Raw genomic sequence first — 19,632 nt, 5'->3', positions numbered from 1 at the left:
CTAGAAGGAAACAAGGGAAAATTAAACCTTTCCTACATGTCCAACTCTGTTTTTTCTCTTCTTTCTATCCCATCCAAATTCTTCTCCCACACGTCTCACCTCTCCGCCAAACTGTTTCTGAAATTGTTTTAACCCACAGTGATATCCATCCCTCTCCTTTGGCACAAGGGCGCAGACTGCCTTGGGATAAGGCCATTGTTTGGAAGTTGCTATTTCACAACTGGACTGAGAAAAACAGTCTCTTCTCCACTCAGCAAATATATGCCCTCACACTTAGGAAAAAGATAAATTATCTTAAAAATGATGAATCCAATATGCGCATGCCAAGTAAGTAATCTTTATTATATGTTAATTTAGTTGTTTCCTTTTCTATAGCAATTTAACAGTTGAAATTTCTTTTGCTTTACGATTATACAAATGTGAGTATTCAGCTTTTAATTAACAATCAAATTGATGAATTTTAAACTTTTGAAATATATTTGCATATAATTGTTCTCAGTATACTTATGTAAAATCCAAAGCCTATACTTCCCAAATATAAAAAACCCATTCATGTCAGCTTTAATCACATGTGGACATTTATTTGAATGTGTGGATTGTGTGCTTTTATTGCCAAGCATGTCAGCTCTGTTCCTTAATTATGGCTATAACCACAATTTGGGAAATTCTATTGCAACATCAATATGTTATGCACATCTTTAATTAGGCTTGTGCGGCCTGTCTGTCACAGCAACTGATCCTAAGTATTCTTATTTAGTCTACTTTAAAACGTTCTCATTTTTTAAAGAGGTGTGTTTTGGCCTCATTAAATTATTAAGCAAATCAATACCCAGCCCTACAGTTTGATTGCTATGTTCTAGAAATCTTGTGCTTCACTTAGCACGTTTAAAGACCATCTGAAAGGTCACTCTTCCCTAAATACCAGAAAACCTCCACATCGCTAGCATGTTAAGGGTCTCTTATCAGATCTGAGGGAGACATCTGTCATCCCCACTGATTATCAGAAGATGTGCATGTGGCATTCTATTGCGTGTCAGAGCTTGATTCTCTTATCTAGCGGTTATTGCAGATAAGTTGCAAGTTACTTGCTCTGAGCAATGTCTTCACACCAGGTCACCCCCTTCACAGCAACAACAAAAACAACAGGATAACTGGTTCCATGATGTGGAAGCTACACACAAAAGCTAACCTGAAGTTAATTTCCTCACTTTCCTCAAAAATTGCCATGATCACAACAGGGAGAAACAATGATCACCTTGAACAAAAAACCCTGCAGTACTTCAGTAGTTTATACCTTCTCTATCCACTACAATTAATTATTTTAAAATGAATAGTTAAAATTTGTGTTAAGGAGAAAGCAGAACTCACAGGATATTGCTAAGCATAGATTTTTTTTCTTTCTTTTTACTGTGTCTAAGGTCAGTCAATAATGCAGTAACTCTGTCTTAATGTTATAGGTGCGGTCCCCCAAAATTAGTCATGTTTAAATGGAGGGTTGCATTATTAATGCAGTAATGACTTGGCAGGGCAAGTCTGAGCAGCTAGTGAGTCAGGAAATTAATGGGGGTGGGAAGCAAAGGGAAGTGTAGACCCTGTTGCAAAATCAAAACCACCCCTGGTCCAAACTTTGTGTTGATGGTCCCTCATGGCTGTTGTTAGCTAAGACATAGTATTGATGAAGAATTCTGGGCTCTGTGGCCAGAAAAAATTCAGGATTTCAGCACTCATCCCATTAGTTGGTACTCATGTTGCTTCCCTGATTCTCAAGACTTCCCCTTCCCCGAATATATGGACCTTCACCCATGCTGGTTAAGAAAGGGAAAGAGACAGGGCAAAGCCTGGGAGCCAACCTCACCAACTGCCTTGTATTTAAGTTGTCATAGAGAGGGAGAGGTATTTTAATTTTTTCATTCTAACTCCTCTAGAATAGTCCTCATAATTTTCACCACATATTCCTTTTTACGGGTCTGGACCCGGAAGGAAGAGACTACTGTAGCAATGTGAAATGCAAACCAGTTCACCTGTTTCTCTTTTCTGTGTTCCTTGTGTTTTTACTTCTTGTATTTCCCTTGGGAACAGGTCGTTCAAAAACTGGGAGAATTGATAAAATGAAGCTGAGCTTGAACTAGATACAATTTACTATATGTGAGGCCTTCAGGGCAGACTGTCACAGATTCATGAGATTGCGTGTCTTCCACTTGGGTCAAACCAAAGGGCCAGAACTCATCTCATTTTTTTAAAAAAGATAACCATAGAATCATTTTACTCCCAAGCAACCTAGCTCTCTACTGCATCTATGAAATCTTCAACCTAATTCAGCCACCCCCATTTCCACCCCCACCTTGTATTTGACAGTAATGGAGAAACATTTTTTTCTTATAAACGTTTCCACTCATAAAATCTTTGTCTAGTGACAGCAATGCCTGGTCCAGATGAAGCATCAGCTGGTAAAACTACCATCAACAATGATTGTGTTTGCAGCTACTCTAGATCTGGAAATCATTGCATGCATGTCTACATGTTTTAAAAGTTTCTTGCAAGCCTGCTGGTTTCTAGCAAGCATGTGCTTTCTTCTGAAAAACATCTGAGCAAACTTCAAGAACCAAGACCTTAAAATAAATGGATCAGCTTAGTGTTCACTTGATTCAGCTCAGGCAAGGCTATGAACCCTTCTCTGATACACATAGGGTGAACAGGGACATAGGAGTGTGTGGCTGACTTTGGAGCAAGGTTTGAAGGTCACTATTGAAGCTATTGGCCCCAGAATATAAAATCCACCACCTATAATATTAGCTATATTACTTTGGCTCTCAAAAACATTTTCCTCCTAAATTTTATTTAATGCAGCTATCTCTGGGAAGGACTGCACTTGAAGCTATTATCTGGTGAAGACCAATGGTGGGGGTGGGGGTTCGCAAAGAAAAAATAAAGTCAATGAGGAGGGAAGTAGAGAGCCCCCAAAGTTTTACTGTCCTGTCAATTTAGCCTAGAATTATTTGAGTTGGAGGAAAACCCATCATTTCATTTAGGTGTTATGTTGTTTTTCAACCCCCATGCAAAATTTTCTGCTCATCATCACCTCACTCCTGTTACAACATGGGGCCTCACCATCATGCATAGGCTAGAATAGGTTAGCTGCATATCTGCTAGTCCTTGCAGAAAATGAAATTGTATATTTCAAGTATTCCTAGTTTGTTTTAGCTAGCTTAATGCCTCATTGCTTCTTTTTAGTTATTTTTTGCTGTTAAATTAGGTGAAATGCTTTGTGTGATTTCTGGTCATTAAATATTCTACTGGGCTCAGAATATATTTTTAATTTTTATTATAAAATAGACATGCAGAAAAGTGAATACAACATAAAGGTATACTTAAAATATTTAGAATGTGTACGCCCATGTAACTTTCAACTGGATCAAGAGATATCCCAGGAATCCACACTGCTCACAAACCAAATATTTTTCTCAGAGTAACTTCTCTTGTTGCTTATATGATAATAATTTCCTTACTTCTTTTTATTCCTTTTTAGTTTTACCTCCTATATATGCCTCTAACCAATATTATTTAGTTTTGCTTCTTCCTGTGATCTATAAAGGGATCACACTCTGTGTATTCTTTTATTTTTGCATCTCTTGCTCAAAATTATGATCATGTAAGATTTATACATCTTGTCACAGATATCAACCATTTCTTCATTTTTATTGCTATATGGTATTCTAGTACATGTAGCACAATTTTAACCCATTCACCTACTGATGGACTTGGGTTGCTTCCAGGTTCTGGTGATTATGAACAATGTCACCATACACGCCACCCATGCCCAGCAATGCCTGTGCTCCTGAGTGTATTTCACTGAATGCATCGATGACTGGGAATGCTGGGCATGGAATATATAGATCTTCAATTTTATGCAATAACAGGAAGCTGCTTTTTCCAAAATGGCTGTGCCAGTTTATACTCCACCTACCAGTATACAAGAGTTCGTGTTGTTCCACATCCTCACCAACACTTGGCATTATCAGAGCTTAATCTTTTGCCAGTCTGGTATTTGGTGTGCAGTGATATACCTTTTTTTTGTGCTTTTTTCCACTCTTCTCATTGTGGCTTTAAGTGGCAAAACCTTGATTTTTAATGAGATTGCGAACTCCCTTGTATGTTTACTGCCTTGAATCCAGATTCTTTAAAAATGTAAATACAAAATCTGTCATTCTGGACTTTGGTATTTTAGTGCAATTCATACCAAGCACTTCAAGTCATAACTAATAAGTATAGGAGAAGTGAAAGAAACTCATTCATTGAGCATCAATTTGAAACTGGCCACCTCATGCACTGTTTTATATAATCCTCATAATAACCTTGCTTGTTGAGATTGTTATCCCAATTTTCACTCAAACCATGCCATGTGCCTTTAAAGCCTAAAAAACTCTTTCTAGTTCTCATAGTTCCTCTTAAGAAATAGCATCTGCAGAATCAAAATAATGATCAATACCCTGTAGTAAAGACATTGTATTAAAAACTGCACCAAAAGAATAAGAAAGGTAGCTTGGTTAATATGGCTATTTAATAACAGCCTCCCTAGGTCAGTTTTTCCATTAACACTCCAAAATTCAATTCATTAATATTTAAACAAATGAAGGGGTCCTTGATTTTTGGTGGGACTTCCCTCATGAGAGTAATTTGTGAAACACTTCAGCTGCATGTTTCACTTTCTGCCTGTGACAGGCACTTGTGAGGTGATTAACACGACCCAGCAGAGTTACAGAATATTAAATGACAGCCAGAAATAAAAGTAACAAAACTTGAGAGTGAAACAAACTCCTTTCAGATCGTTTTTATACAACTGATCAGTTTATTAGGGCATGCCAACAAACTTAAGCAATGGACACTTCGAAAAAACTTAAAGCCAATTAAAGGACAAACATCAAGTAAGACGTCTAAGAATTTAAGTGTTATTAATAGTGCCTTTTTTTAAACTATAAAGGTCTAATAAAAAGTGTGTAAATCCTGCAGACACAGAAATCATTTTCAAGGAATCACACTAACCAGATGCAAAGACTTGGGTATAATATTGCCTGCAAAAGGGGATGGTCCAAGCCAGCTTTCAACACCCCTCCTGATGCCAACAATAAAATTCTGAACAGGAGTAGCATTCTGTGTGTAACTCTCCTCTCTGGTATCTTCACGAAATGACCCTTCAATGGGATCTGATCCAAAACTCTCTCAGTGATGTAGACATACTGAAGACTTGCACGTTTGTTACCAACAACTTCAAACAGGCTTGGACTTAGCCTCTAAGAATATTAACCTCACATTCAACCGACTGTATAACAAACAGTGAAAATGCTTTTATTAACCACTTCTATACACTTCATACTTCATACATTTTGTGAGGTTCATTATTTTTTCCCTTCACTTTGTGAAACAAACCCTTGCTTGCAGAAGTGTGCACTTTCTAGTTGTCGATGTGCCTCCATTCTCTTCTGTATCATCAATTGTCTACAAAGATTTAGAGGTTCTGTGATTATAGAATTTAAATTATTTTAACCCCTTTAAATTTGGAAACCCTTTAAATACTATTATCTCTGCAACCAATGAAGAATTTTGAAATCACCTTGGCCTTTTCTAGCTCCAGGTCTAAGAATTATAGTGTTTTAAAAAGTATAAATGCTTTTCTGCAATTCTACAAAGAGTTGTCCCCAACCAGCTGATCTCCAGGAAATAAAGCCGGCCAGTTCTCTAGCTGGTAACTGCGGATCAGAGTTAATAAATGGAAAGATATGTACGCTAAGCCACAAAGCACTAGGAAAACAGGTAATTGCTTCCTCAACTCTACATGAAGCCAGTGAATCAGAAGATCTGATGTAGGAAGGGCAGCAGACTTGAACATATGTCAGTAAATGTCTAAGAATGAGAATAAAGAAAATGTCAGGGACACCGAGAAGCTCGGTGGGACACAGAGAGTATGTTCAGTGATTGGAGGTCGTCTTGTTCCTAAAGAAAAGCGGTTACCATGGATACCCTTGAATCCCAGCTAACCCTCTGAGGTCTTACCTCTTGCGTCCTCACATTGATGTATCCATAGTGAGTTCGAAGGGGCCGCCTGAAGGTGTAGGAGAACGGTACCCATTTCGTACCAGATTGTCCAAAGCAGTTTAGTAGCAATGGGAAATTCAGTTCATTCACAAGGCGCACGATCAGCAGGAAGAGAAACGCTGCTATGAAGCTCACTGCAACCACAGACTTTCTCTATAAGACATTTTTAAAAAGAGAGAAGAAAAATGAATGAGTGACTTTCAATCAAAAGCAGTTACAGAGATTCCTTTATTCCTCTCCCTTTCTCTTTCAAACATATCAAAGGATGCTGTCATTTGGGATATTTTTATTTGGAAACAGAAAATAATTATTTGGTGACTAGGTTGCCTTAGTGTGCTGAGTTTCTGAGAGCAAGCAGAGCATTGTTTTTAGATTATCTTTCCATTCCACTCCTACCCTTTCTTACCTATCTTCCTTGACAACTCTTATTCAGTTTTCAAAACCCAAAACAGACATTCCCAACTATAGGAAGCCCTTGCTAACTGCTCCATTCCCTCTCCACCATCATCTCTTCACCCCCAACACATCTATTCTATTAGAGGTAAGAAGTCCTACCACTCCCATACCTTGAAGGTGTTTCTACTGTATATTTTTCACCACATAATTATTTATGTGACTTTTCCTCCAAGTAATTGTGAGTTCCTTGGGAGCTGGGTTATGCTATGTCATACTGATGTCTGTATCCCAGGTCCTCGATACACTACCTTACATACTATCCTATAGGCATCCAACAAGCACTTGCGTGAATGAATGAATGGATAAATTTTTTGCATTCTTATAGACAAAGCCCCATTATCAATCATTATCCTCTGTCTTTATCTAGCACCCTTGACATGCAGGAAACTTTAACCTGTGCTATAGGATATGCACAAGTAAGATTTAAAAAGCTAACAGTGCCCTGGCTGAGTGGCTAAGTTGGTTGAAGCATTGGCCCATACACCAAAAGGTTGTGGGTTTGATCCCCAGTTGGGCATATGCCTGGGTTGCAGGTTCAATCCCCAGTTCAGATTTACGCAGGAGGCAGCCGAATGATGTTTTTCAAGTCTCTCTCTCTCTCTTTCTCTCTGTGTGTCTCTCTCTCCCTTTCTCTCTCTCTCTCTCTCTCTCTCTCTCTCTCTCTCTCTCTCTCTCTCTCTCTCTCTCTCTCTCTCTCTTTCTCTCTCTCAGAAGCAGTGAACATATCCTCGGGTGAGGACTTAAAAAACAAAAACAAAACAAAAAAAAAAACTAACAATAAAGGTAGGAAAAAATGCATGCCAACCAGCATAAGAACACACCCTTAAATGTGTTGCCATGAGCAACTGCTCTGATTGGGCTGGGTGAAAGCAGAGATGTATTTGAGACTGAGCTTGATAAAATCCATGAGTTTTAATCAGTAAAGATGTGTGAGAGGAGCTTTCTAGGTGGAAGACTCAGAGCAAAGAGGCAGGAAACACGGGGTTATGCCTAATCACATAGCACTTTGTCATACTGGGGCACAGAAAAAAAGAAAAGGCCAGATACACAAATGATAGCTTGATGGACTGTCTCAGAAACCAAGCTGAAAAGTCTATTGAGTTTGCTAGGTGATGGTACACCAAAGGAGGCTTTTGTTTAGTTTTTAAAAGGTAAGTGTTATAAGTTATAATCAAACACTGGCATTTAAGATGCTTTGATCAGGGAGAAACTAAAGGTAGGCAGCAACTACTTAGGAGGTTATTCCAACTGGCTAGGACAGAGCAGGGGCAGGGGGAATAAAAAAGGTGGAAAAAGACACGAGAAGCTCCATTTAGGTGAAAGGCAGAGAACTTGGCTACTGATTGGATAGAATTGGCAGCCAGAAAATTCAGAGATGCCTGGTATTTTGAGTCTCAGTAACTGTAACAGTCCTGGTCATATTAGGGAACACCAGAGAGTTCAAAGAAACAAATGCTATAAGAGAGTAACAAGATAAAGCCCTTGGCTTTCAAAATCCTAGTTTTCAGGGACTGGTTGGTCATCTCATGGAGCTGTCAAGGAGTCAGGTGGAAGGTCAAGTTTGGAGCAGACGGCAGACATCAGGAACAACTCTGCCTTCATGTCCAGGGTGAAGACATGATGAAATATTCCTCCATAAAGTTGGGCTTGGTTTCTGATTCTTCTTTAAACTTAAGGGAAGCCAAATGTCTTTCTGAGAGTAACTACGTATTTTTGAGGTTATTGCTAGCTCACCACTTCCTGGTGTAATCAGCTTTTTATTTTATTTTTTTGCTCTTTATAAAATGTCTCAAAAGGGGAAAAGAAACCTGGATCTAGCCCCTGTATCCTCTCTGGGCCCATGGTTATAGTGTCTCTGTGGGCAGAAGAATAAGACCCCAGAAATCAGAAACCCCAAAGGAACTTTTGGCTCTTATTCACCCCCAGTGCTTTGTAATGTCCCAGCCCACTGCCTAGCAGCCTAATTTTTCAACCACCTGACAGTCCCTTGAGTTTTGCCTCTTCAAAACCCCTTATCTCACCACTAACTACTACAGCCTTACCTCATTTAAGCTTCTAATCATGAAAAAAAAAAAAAAAAAACCATTTTAATTCGCTCCTCCGTGGAATCATTATGTCCACAACGTTGCAATGTGTCAAGGTAACAGTTTAAATGAGGTGATGGATCTTACAAGTTTAAAGGGACATAGACCAGAACAGATGGCTAAATAAAAGCAGAGAGGCCAGTCACCCATTGAGTAAACAGGTAAGAACGTTTTTTTTATCACCATCTGGTAGCTTGTTACAAAACAGCAGCTTGCTTTGAAGGCGCCCCAGATGGGATTTGTGCCTTTATCTACTCCAGAGCCCAGCATGGCTCTCGGGTTCTCTTGGCTGTTACACTGCACTGCATGGCTGGGGGTTTGGGGACAAAGGTGTGGAGAGCCTTTGTGAATTGTCTGATCATGCACAGCAACCCATACATAATGCATACATGAAAAGAAAATAAATCAATCATTTTGAGAGAAACTTCAATATGGGATGAAATCTTAGCTATAAAAGCCTGCTCCCTAGTAATACATGTCTGCCTCCATGTCTTATAAAAGGGAACCAAGTAATAAGCACAGAGAGGGTGAGGCAAGCAAATGGAGAGCGGAAGCCAGATACTGACTCCTCTGTGCTTGAACCTGAAATGGGCAGAGGTGTTCCTTCCATAGCTCAGGCTTGCAGCCCAATTTCTGCTGTGTTGTCCGGACCTGATTCTTCACTTTTCTTCATGCTTCCATATTCCTGTTTAACATGAATGCATCCTCATAGTGTGGATATAAAACTGCCCTGAAACTTCACTCAAAACAGTATAACTCAAGCACATTCTGTACTCCAGGTGGCCAGGACGACAGCACTGAACATGAATGTGCGTTTTCTAGTAGTCACTTCTGCCAGATCATGACCTTGAGCTTCAGCAGTTAAAACAAAAACCACAGACTTTTCCAAGTCTAAACACACCAGAATTCAGAGAGAGAGACAGAGACAGAGACAGACAGAGAGAGAGTAGTGTGCGTTGGGGAAGCAACAAAATACTGATATGCAGGATTTATATGAATGTATTCACTCCTTCAAATCACACTTGCTCATTAAGTTTGTGTAGACTCTGTGTAGGCTTGGTGAGGTGCAGAAAAACAGAAATAAAACCAAAAAGACAGACTATGCTTCCAAAAAGTCACAACCTAGTGCAGCTGGCAAGTAAACGGAAAAATATGAATGCACATATCAAATAAGATAAGGAGGTATGCTCAGGTGCTATGGCAGCCCAGAAGAAGTATGTATCAGGGGTGATGAACAATTTTAGGGAATGCTTACCTGAGGAGGTGGTATTCAAATGGAGTCCTGAAGAATGAGGAGGGGGAGTTAGACAAGTGAAAATGGGAAGGGCATTCCAGGCAGGGGGAACAGCATAGACTAAGGCACAGAATCTTGAAAGGCCTTAATTTGGTCAGAAACCTGAAAGTCATCTGATAAGAAAAGTATGTAGACTATCTGTGGCCGGGCATAATGCTAGGGAATTCAACAGGGTTCAAATCATAAAACAAAACATAAGACAGGTACATTAATTCAGATGCAATTATCTGTCTTATCTATGTTACATTAAGATAACAAAACGATAAATGTATAAAAGTGCCATGTTTTATCATTCTGGAATATTCTTCACTTTCCGACCACATGTAAATGTAGCAATCACATAATTTTATTGGAAATTGCCATTTAACACACCACAATGCCCTGCTTCCAATTGTTTGACTTAAGTTTATTCCCTCAGTGACTTGTTCTAGTAACTGTTTTCAGTTTAACAACACTCAGCAAATTAGAAGATGCTACTTGTTTATACATGTGTTCTGTGTCTAACAGTTTGTCTCTGGAAGGGATCACTGATGCTTCTATTGAAGTAATCAGAGCATCCCCTAGATTCAACAACCAAAAATTAGGTAAGTGAAAATAACAGTAAGGACTTGTCAAGTTCATAATATAGAAGACTCAGCTTGACGAACTTTCATACTGCAAAACAACTGACATAAACTTAGTAAGTCATTCCCCTAACATCAAAAGCATGAACATTCAATGAAACAATATGTAGAAAATGCAGAGTATAGTTCCAGGCACACAGTGTGCATACAATAACCAGATGTTGTCATTATGTATAACTACTAATTATCAGAGCCTTGGTGGACATTAGCCAGCTGGTAAGGACTGGCCAGTCCATGTAGATGCATGATATGAACTTGGAGGTATCTTTCTCTCAAATATTCCAAGCAGCTGCAAACCCTTGAACTATTCAGTGAAACTTATCCACACAAGCTCTTAAAGGGTGTCACTGTGCCCGGACAGATCTGATGAATTGCTTTGGGGAAAGCTTTCTCATTCCTGATTCTTCATTTTGGGTAAGTCTGAAGGGGCCTTTAAAGCTGAGACATTTAGAATTTAGTCCCCTCTGTGCTGCAAAAATATGCATCAAAAATGTGGCATTCCAGTTTCTTGCTCTTTAGAGTTGAAATATCATTTATCAGACTTATAGTAGAAATACCTATTTCAAAATAAAACCCACAGAGAATTCATGATTTAGAGAGAAAATAATCGCATAAATTTGGACCTAGCAAACGTGACAGCTATATTTACATTTGTATGTCTTATTTTTTCTACCACAGAGTTCATCTATAACCACTGTCTTTAACTAATAATGTAATCAGTTGCTAGATTTTGGTTTTTTTCATATTTACAAAAAACAGTATAAATGTGTATTTTTCTATTTAAATAGTATTACTGAATGACTGAAGTCATTTGCTGTCATATGTATTATTTATATAAGTGCTCAATCATTTCACACACTGATGAGCCCTTACCCATTGCCTATTTGTGACATTATCAAATATAAATTCTTCTCCCATGTAAAAAATTGTATAATCAAAGAAATTATACCTTGTGTCATTGGTCAAGCTCCAAGTCTGGTTCTCCTTGAATGCAATAAAGATACTTTCCATTTGTACGGGATAAATCAGTGAAGCTCAGAGTATATAAATGAAGTCTTTATTTGTTTTGTTCTACCTATTTAATCAACAAAGTGTTTGGATCCTGCTTATTAAACTATACTGAACTATGGGAAAACTCTCACTCACTTGTTGGGAGGGTAAGGAAAGGATGGTAATAAAAAGGTGGGCAGTCCTAGAATGATAGCGTCCATACAGGATTTTTCAAGGGTAGTCTTAGATACCACAGCTGGTGATAGAATTATTGAAGTCATCAAGAAGAGAGTAGTGCATGCCTAACAAGGTCCACATGGGAGAATAAGCAGCATTTCAGAATCCAGGAGGCTGATGGAGAAAATGTGGTAAGGTAAAAGAAACAGATTTTGAGAGCAGACTTTGAAGGTAGACAACGTGGAGCTAGAGAGGCAAGAAGAGATCTGATTATGGAAAGTTGTATATCATGCCATAGAGTCTGAACTTACACTGTAGACTCCGAGAATGACTTAGGCATCAGACTTGATTTTGGAAAGCTCACATTGGAAGTGGTGTGTTCAATGGATGGGGAGGTGGAAAAAACCCTTTAGGGGAAAAAAATGACAATAGCAACAATGACCTCTTCATCAAACATCCCTATTTCATACCACTATAAAATTATCAATATGAAAAGTGTAACTGTTGCTTTCAGAGGTTAGCTTTTCTTCTACTAATAGGGACACTAGGAATAAAGTCCAGACCGAGTGTATGTGTATAAATAATCACCACAGTCTTAACGGAAAATATTTGAATGCTATCAGTTGAAGAAATACTTCTGTAATTCATATTTTCCAGACCCCCCAAAAAATAGAGATGTGTCAATAGAAATATTGAGTGACTTGACCTATGTCACAGAACAAGGACATAGTAAATACAGATATTGAATTCAGATATTCTAACTCTGGAACCTGTGTCCCAGTGACTGAATTAAGTAAGTTGTTAATTGTTACTCATACCAATGGGGATGTTCTTATAAAACGGCTTCATAAATTTTAAAAACTGTTATTAGCCCTGAAGTAGATTTTGCAATACATATTGTCAATATACAAAATACTTAATTCATTTGGAAAGTGAAGAGGCTGATCCGAAGCATGGTAATTATATTTACGTCAAAATCAGTAGTTTGTGGGCAAATTTAATTTATTTGGCCTAAACTTGCCTTTCTTCCCAGTATTAAAAAGACAACTACAGGGTACCATTGGTTAGAACTCAGGGAAAATAATGCAATTATTCTTTCACTTCTCCTAAAAAAAAATTAGGAGACCTCTGTCATTCAATATTTTGGTGTCTTATTGCAGGCAGGTTGCAGGAACCAACACGATAGAATGGGTTTGTCTTCCTTTCTCAGCTCCACGATTCCATGATCCTTTCATTTAATGAAGATGCAGCTAACCAGCAAAATGTTGATGGTTCTGATTTTTTCTTAAGGTTAAAACTGGTAGAGCACCATCTATATGGTGACCTACATTAAGATTTGGAAGCCCTCATCAACATGTCGCTTTCAAATATGGGTGTAATCCAGTAAGAATTCACAAATCCAACAAATAAAAACCAAGGCAATAGAGCCCTCATGGGCACAAATGTCATAAGTTATTCCATGCAAAAATCTAGCTCTAGGGAAAAATTACAGGTACCCAAATTTTCCTCAAGGATATGTTTTCCCAACAGACACTTCCTACAGCTGCAAACATTACAGAGAAGTTCAAGTAAACATAAGAATTATGAGTTTGTCTGATGACATGATAAGAAGTTACACTGAACTTTCTGACATCTATTGTAAAACCATAATGAAAAACATTTTTAATATACCTGCGTATTTTTCTTATTTTATTTGAAGAGGGGATTTAGGTTTTCCTGGCCAGATTTGCCTTTTAAACTGCTACAGAATCAAATGAAATGATCATGGCTACATCACTGAGTTTGTTTTATTTTGTAAAATTATATAAAAGCAGTGTTATCTCATTTGCCTCTACATCTTCATCAAATTGCTTCAGCATATGTCCTTTCACATAGCAGAAAGAAATCAAAGTTCTTCAGAAGCACAAGAAAGAGATAAAAGATAGATACTGAGTATATAGCATGCAGGGCACTGAAAGCAGTCTCTCAACGTGGCCCTACAAAGAGATGTAGAAAATAACGTGACATAGCCCAAACAGCTGGTGCGCATGACGAGAACATCAGAGATTGGGGCAGATGGCCCTAAAGTTTTTTTCCATTAAATGTTCGTACTACAGGAAGAAATGTGTCCCAGTCCCCTTGTTGTCCTCTCTCGGTGTCCCTAGCATTCTGTTGAGGGAAGAGAGGTACAGACTAACCAGGGACAATGAAGGTACTTAGATGACCAGACCATGTGCTTTTCTTGTGTTCTCAACCACCTGACCTTTGTTGGCCTTGTTTGTTTTCTGCAAACATCTGCTGGCATCTTTTACTTTTAAAGAAATGAGTTTGTCTCTTAGAGTCCAATTCTTACTTCTGAGGTGTTCAAGGCACTGAAGTAGAGCGTAAGGATAAATATGGTCACCTCGTCATTAAGGGGGTAGTCCTTACCGGGGGTATCATGACAATGACGAGAATGGCATTGCTGAGGACGATGATGATGACACCAACTGGGACCTCTTATTTTTCTGTGAATCTACATGACCTTACATTAAACAGCATTAATCTTTCCAAGCACACTCAGACCTATCACTCACATGATTTTCCCTATAACCAGTGAAGTAAGAAGGGAAGGCTGAATGCTTCAGTCTCACTTTTTGTCTCTCTTCATGCCCCGCCCCCCATGTTTCAGGCTGGACTTCTCACCATTCTCCAAAGCCACTTGGCTACCTAGTTTTTGTGACTTTGTCCAGGCTGCTTCTCACTGGCACCCTGCTATTTTCTACCGTCCCCATCCATACAAGTTCAAATCTAACTCAAATCAAATGATGTTTCCTCCCCAATGTCTTCTCTTCTTCCCTGGTTTGCAGTTCATGAAATGGGGTTCTGTGGGGTAGGATGGGTGAATAAGGAAGATGAGGGAAAGAGATAAGGAGGAGGGGGATGGAGAAAAAGATTCCCCTATAATTTTGTCTTTAAAAATTTCTTGAGGATGTGAACAAAGTGTGACAAATACTTCTGAGGAGAACATCAAATACAGTATCTTGAATTTAGAAGATAGTCAGTAAATAATGGTGGAAGAAATGAAAAAAAATAGTAAAGAAGAGAAAGAAAAAAGGATAGAGAAATTAAAACTTATTCTCTCCTAAACATACACAGTAAATTATCCAAAAAAAAATCAGATCCGGATCATTAGGGAAAATACATTTTTCTGTAAGGGGGAAACCCTCCAATTACTCTTTTCTTTTTCCTCTTAATTCACCCCGTTGGAGATTTCTGTGTATATTTGATGTGGTTGTGGTAGGAGGTGGAGGAAGAGGAATTGGATGGAGAATATAAAGTGAAGTAAGAAGAAGCAGAGTATTTGCTAAACTGGATGTTTTACTGTGAATTGCTTTGAAGTTCTTCATAGATAGTATATGCAGACCTGAATGGTAGTAAACCTGGTTGGAGCAATATCCTTATATGACATAATGAAAAGACAATAATTGGTATTTTTTTAGAAAACCAACCCTTGTCTGAAGATAACACTTAAAGCAAGAATCCTACATCAGGGAATGAAAAATGGATAACAAAAGTGTACCCTGTCCTTCTAATAAGGACAATGGCCCATTTTCTGAGCTGTGTGCTCAGCAAGTATCAGGTACTATGCCAAGTACTTTTCAGGAATGAAAACAGATTGCCAGCAGCAGCCTATCAGTCAACTCAGACTGGTCAGGCTACATTAAATGAGTTAATATATGTGAACTTGGGTACAAGTTCTTGTTTAACTTCTTTGTGCCTGTTTTTTTACCCGAAATTGGGGCAACAGTAGTACCAGCTAATATGACTGTTTAAATGAGTTGCTAGATAAAAAGAGCCTTCAAGTGCTTGCTTGGCAAAGGGAAAGTGCTCAGTAAATATTAAATTTATCATTACAGAATTTCATCAAATCTAACATATCTGAATTGTTAGTCACACCATTACTCTAAATATGATAAGAAAAACAAGATGGAGAGTCTAAAAAGAGGCCTCTGCAAGAAAGCTAAGACACCAAAATGTTACTCTCTTAAGGTTAGCATATTCCAGAAATAAAGCTTGCATTCAGAAGGGCACAGCAAGAAGAAAGGGAAAATAAAATCTCCTGAGATTTGAAACACATATAGGTACTCAAGAAGGTTTTTGATACAAGTTCTCACTATCAGTGTGATTTAAGAAAAAACTCAGTAAATAATTCAATTTGAAGTGGTCTCAGGTGACTAACATCCCCAGGTAACCACTGAAATAACACAAATCCTATCTGGAAGAATTTAACTTTATTGCAGGCTAACAGCAACCATAAGGTGGTATTGAGTATGAGACACACCTCAGAGATCGAAAAAATGCGAAAACATTTTAAAATCAATAAAATATGGCTGTATTGTCATCATAGTAATAGTCATTGCTGTCATTGTCATTCTCCTCATCATCATCCTAGGGAACGAAGAGAGTCAGGCCTGGACTATTTTAGATACCTATCCTTCATCCTATACTCTTAAAGAAAGCATAATCACAATCCATAAAGAAAAGATAACAAGGAGTCCTGGAGTTGCCCATGACATTGGAATTCACTAACATAAAAACCCTTTGGGGCTTTACTTTCTGGTTGAGATTGCACAAATATAAAAACAAAACAAACAAAAACCTTCCCTTTTTGAAGATGGTTAGATGACCCTGCATACACATGCATATCATACCCCATCCCCACGGTCAAACATCAACTGTGGTACCTCCCAGCATCTCTCCAAGGAATAAACACTGTTCTCTCGTAGGTCAAAGTTGAACTTTGGCAGAGGAATGCTTACAAATTAAAGTCTTTTGCTGAACAGAAGCAGAGTTTTGCTATAGCACAGGTCTCATGGTGATAATAAATAGCATTGTGCCAAGAACACTTGAATTTCTAAGTAAGAGCATTTTCCTATCAATTCTGGATTTAATATTGCATCGACAGTAATTTGAATTGCTCATGCAACATAAAGTATATTAGTTTATTACTTATAGTCTCCTGTGCTAGAATAGCAAAGGCAGAAAGATCTCCACTGTTAAGCAGAAGCCTAAAAATGTACATACTAGACTTACACTGTTATCAGTGAGTCTTTGACATATTTTTATCATAACCAGATCAGTTAGTGCCATATTCTAACAATCTACTAGCCGCCTCTATTTAAATAGCCCAGAGGCAACTCAATTCAATACAGTATTCCCTCACTTATCATGGGTATTACGTTCTAGAGCCCCCCGTGAAGTAGGAACTTTACATTTATTCTACACTCTTAAACCCATGTAACTTTAACAACATACATATACAGTACTGCAAAATCATGCAATATAGCGAAAAATCTGTGATTAATAGTTAAATATAATATTTTTTAAAATCCCACAATTCAGTGAGGCCGCAATAAGTGACCCGCGATATATCGAGTGACTGACTACTGTAGTCCAAATCCAACCAAACCAATGACATCCTCCACCTCCAATCCAGTCTTTCTCATCGACACTGTCACTCTGAGTAGCTACCACTGAAGTTACTTTTGGAGTCCCAATAATTAAAATCTCAGTTCTACTTAGTAGCTATATGACCTCAGGCATCTAAACTTTCTTTGTCCCTGTACTTCATCTGTAAAATCACAGAGTCACTATGAAAATCAAATAATGAGCTATTACACAAAAGACCCATCTTAGTGCCTAGCACACAGCAGGCAATAATAGGTCATTAACTTCCTTCTTATCTCCACATATCATGTCCCTTACACAAGGTGTTCTTCCTTCAAGAAATGTCTTCTTTCCTTTCTTTGTCAGGAAAACTGCTACTTTTTCTTTAAGGTCAAATCCAAATGCCATCTCCTCTGTGAAGTGGTCCTGACTCTCCAGGAAGACTTTAGAGCACTTAATTCTAAAGCATACATCACATCATGTGATAATTATTTGATTACCAATCAACCTTCATCATTCAATCAAATTCACACATAGCACACCATGCCCGCACAAACATTGCTGATCAAACACAGCACTGTTTTCCCCTAAGTCAGGATGCAACTTCAGAATCCTTTCAACTCCATGTTCCAGGCAGTAGTGGTACTAATCATGCAACCTGGTGTATCACCTCCCTTGCACAAAACAGTTAACAACTTGAGGCCAGAGGCTGTCTTGATACATCTTATAACCCATGTGACCACAGGGTAGACTGTTACCCTTCTAGACCTCGATTTCCTCATCTGTATGATGGAATGCTTTTAGGATCCCAGCTGGCTCTCAAATCTAAGACTCAATAGTGATGACCCAGGGACCCTGACTGGCCAGAGCTGGCGTCACTACAAGGAAGGTTTGCAGCACAGCTCTGTACCTGGTTTCTGCTCTGGGTCCAGGGCCATTTCTTGTCACAGAGTTAGGCGTACCTTCAGACAGTCACAAATTGAGCCCAGTGTCTATGAAATAGAAATAGAAATGGGGTGATAATTTGTCATTTTTCAACTTGGTACTTAGTAGCTGTCACTTACCAAAGCCTATCTGATTGCACCTATTTGTACCTGCTGAGAAAAACTTTGCAGCAAAAGAGATTATTTCTTTTTAACCCTTGTCTAAAAGGAAGAGCACGTATTTTTCTTTTTCTTTTTTTTTACCCAGTTGTACAGAATGAGATCAGGTTCAATCTCCCATATATATATGGACACTGATGTGTTAATGCACCTGGTCAAACTTTTGCCACTAAGCCCTGGCACTCATAATTTAAATGTCCACTGAGTTAGTTATTGAAAACCTGAATTAAAAGCAATAAGAGTCTGAAATTTTTCATTTCTATGCACATTTCTTAAAATAAGAAAACAAAAACAAAATGTTTTTTTTATATGTGACTGCATAAAAATGAAGATTTCTCTGAAGATTATTGGCTCATTCTATAAGCCAAACATTCAGGTTTAATCAGCAAACACAATCATAACATTATATACAAAGGCTGTTCCAGGGAAGAAGTTATCAATAAATAGTTGTGAGAAAACAAAAAGCCATTTCTCCAAATTTTAGAAACATATTTAGTCGATGGGAAGTACACTTATGCTAAATCTTAACATTTCAACTAAAAATTTCTGCTCTAGTGCCCAAGACCCAGCCTAGGTAGTTATTCTTCTGTAGAATTAGGTCCTGATGACTGAACTTTCACAGCACCTAAAGGGCTTACCCCACGACACACAGAACCTCCCCTGTATATCTCTGTTCACTGTTGCAATGGCGGGCTTAGTATCTCTTTCCCTACTAAACTGTGAGCTCTTGAAAAATAGAAACTCGTTATCTGTCGTATTCACCCATACTTTCCCATTGGCAAAAGCAGCCAAGCCAGAAGCCTCATGTACACAAACCTCGGCAACACATGAGTCATCAGAGAACAGTTGGGGAGACCTATTCGAGTCCTTCAAAGGCGCATCCACCAGCAGAACTCAGCAACAGGGCAAGACCACCTACGGCCACACCTCATTTATTCTCAAGCACCTAACCATGCATTCATAAGGTGCTTAGAAAACACATAATTGATCTTCACTTGAAAACAGTATTTGCTGAATGTGTTAGGTAATTTTCCATGGCAGGAAGTTGGCTGATGGCCTTCGCATATTTTCACATTTTCCTGCGTTTTGTTATTTCGCAAATCTGGCTTTGCTCTTGATTTTAACAAAGGCTTTTCTCCCTGAGCAAAATAGATGAGCAGTTCAGCAAGACAGGGCAGCTTTTATCTGCAAAAAAAAATCTGCTTTTCAGCAGAGCAGACAATACGCAAGCAAAACGGAGGCAACCGCATGCAATATTTCCAAAATGTGAATTGTGATTCTTTTCTCCTGTGAGATGTGCAAGTGGCAAGATAGTTTATTCCTATGTGACACTGATAGCAGGTCCTGAATGCTTCTGAATATATCACTTTTATTGTCTTTTATATTGAATTACTGTGAAAGAAAAA

General features: G+C 38.4%; 1 protein-coding gene across 1 annotated transcript in view; it reads right to left on the bottom strand.

Moving 5' to 3' along the window:
* Window positions 1-19,632, bottom strand: part of ST6GALNAC3 (ST6 N-acetylgalactosaminide alpha-2,6-sialyltransferase 3) — a 518,021-nt gene that overhangs the window by 298,306 nt on the left and 200,083 nt on the right. The window contains exon 2 of the mRNA XM_090271687.1: window positions 6,049-6,243. Coding sequence (XP_090127813.1) covers window positions 6,049-6,243 — 195 coding nt within the window. The remainder of the gene's footprint in view (window positions 1-6,048; window positions 6,244-19,632) is intronic.

The sequence above is a fragment of the Furipterus horrens genome, unplaced genomic scaffold (genome assembly GCF_987537825.1).
Source record: "Furipterus horrens unplaced genomic scaffold, mFurHor1.1.pri manual_scaffold_3, whole genome shotgun sequence".
NCBI lineage: Eukaryota > Metazoa > Chordata > Mammalia > Chiroptera > Furipteridae > Furipterus > Furipterus horrens.
This window is presented reverse-complemented; position numbering and strand designations above follow the sequence as displayed.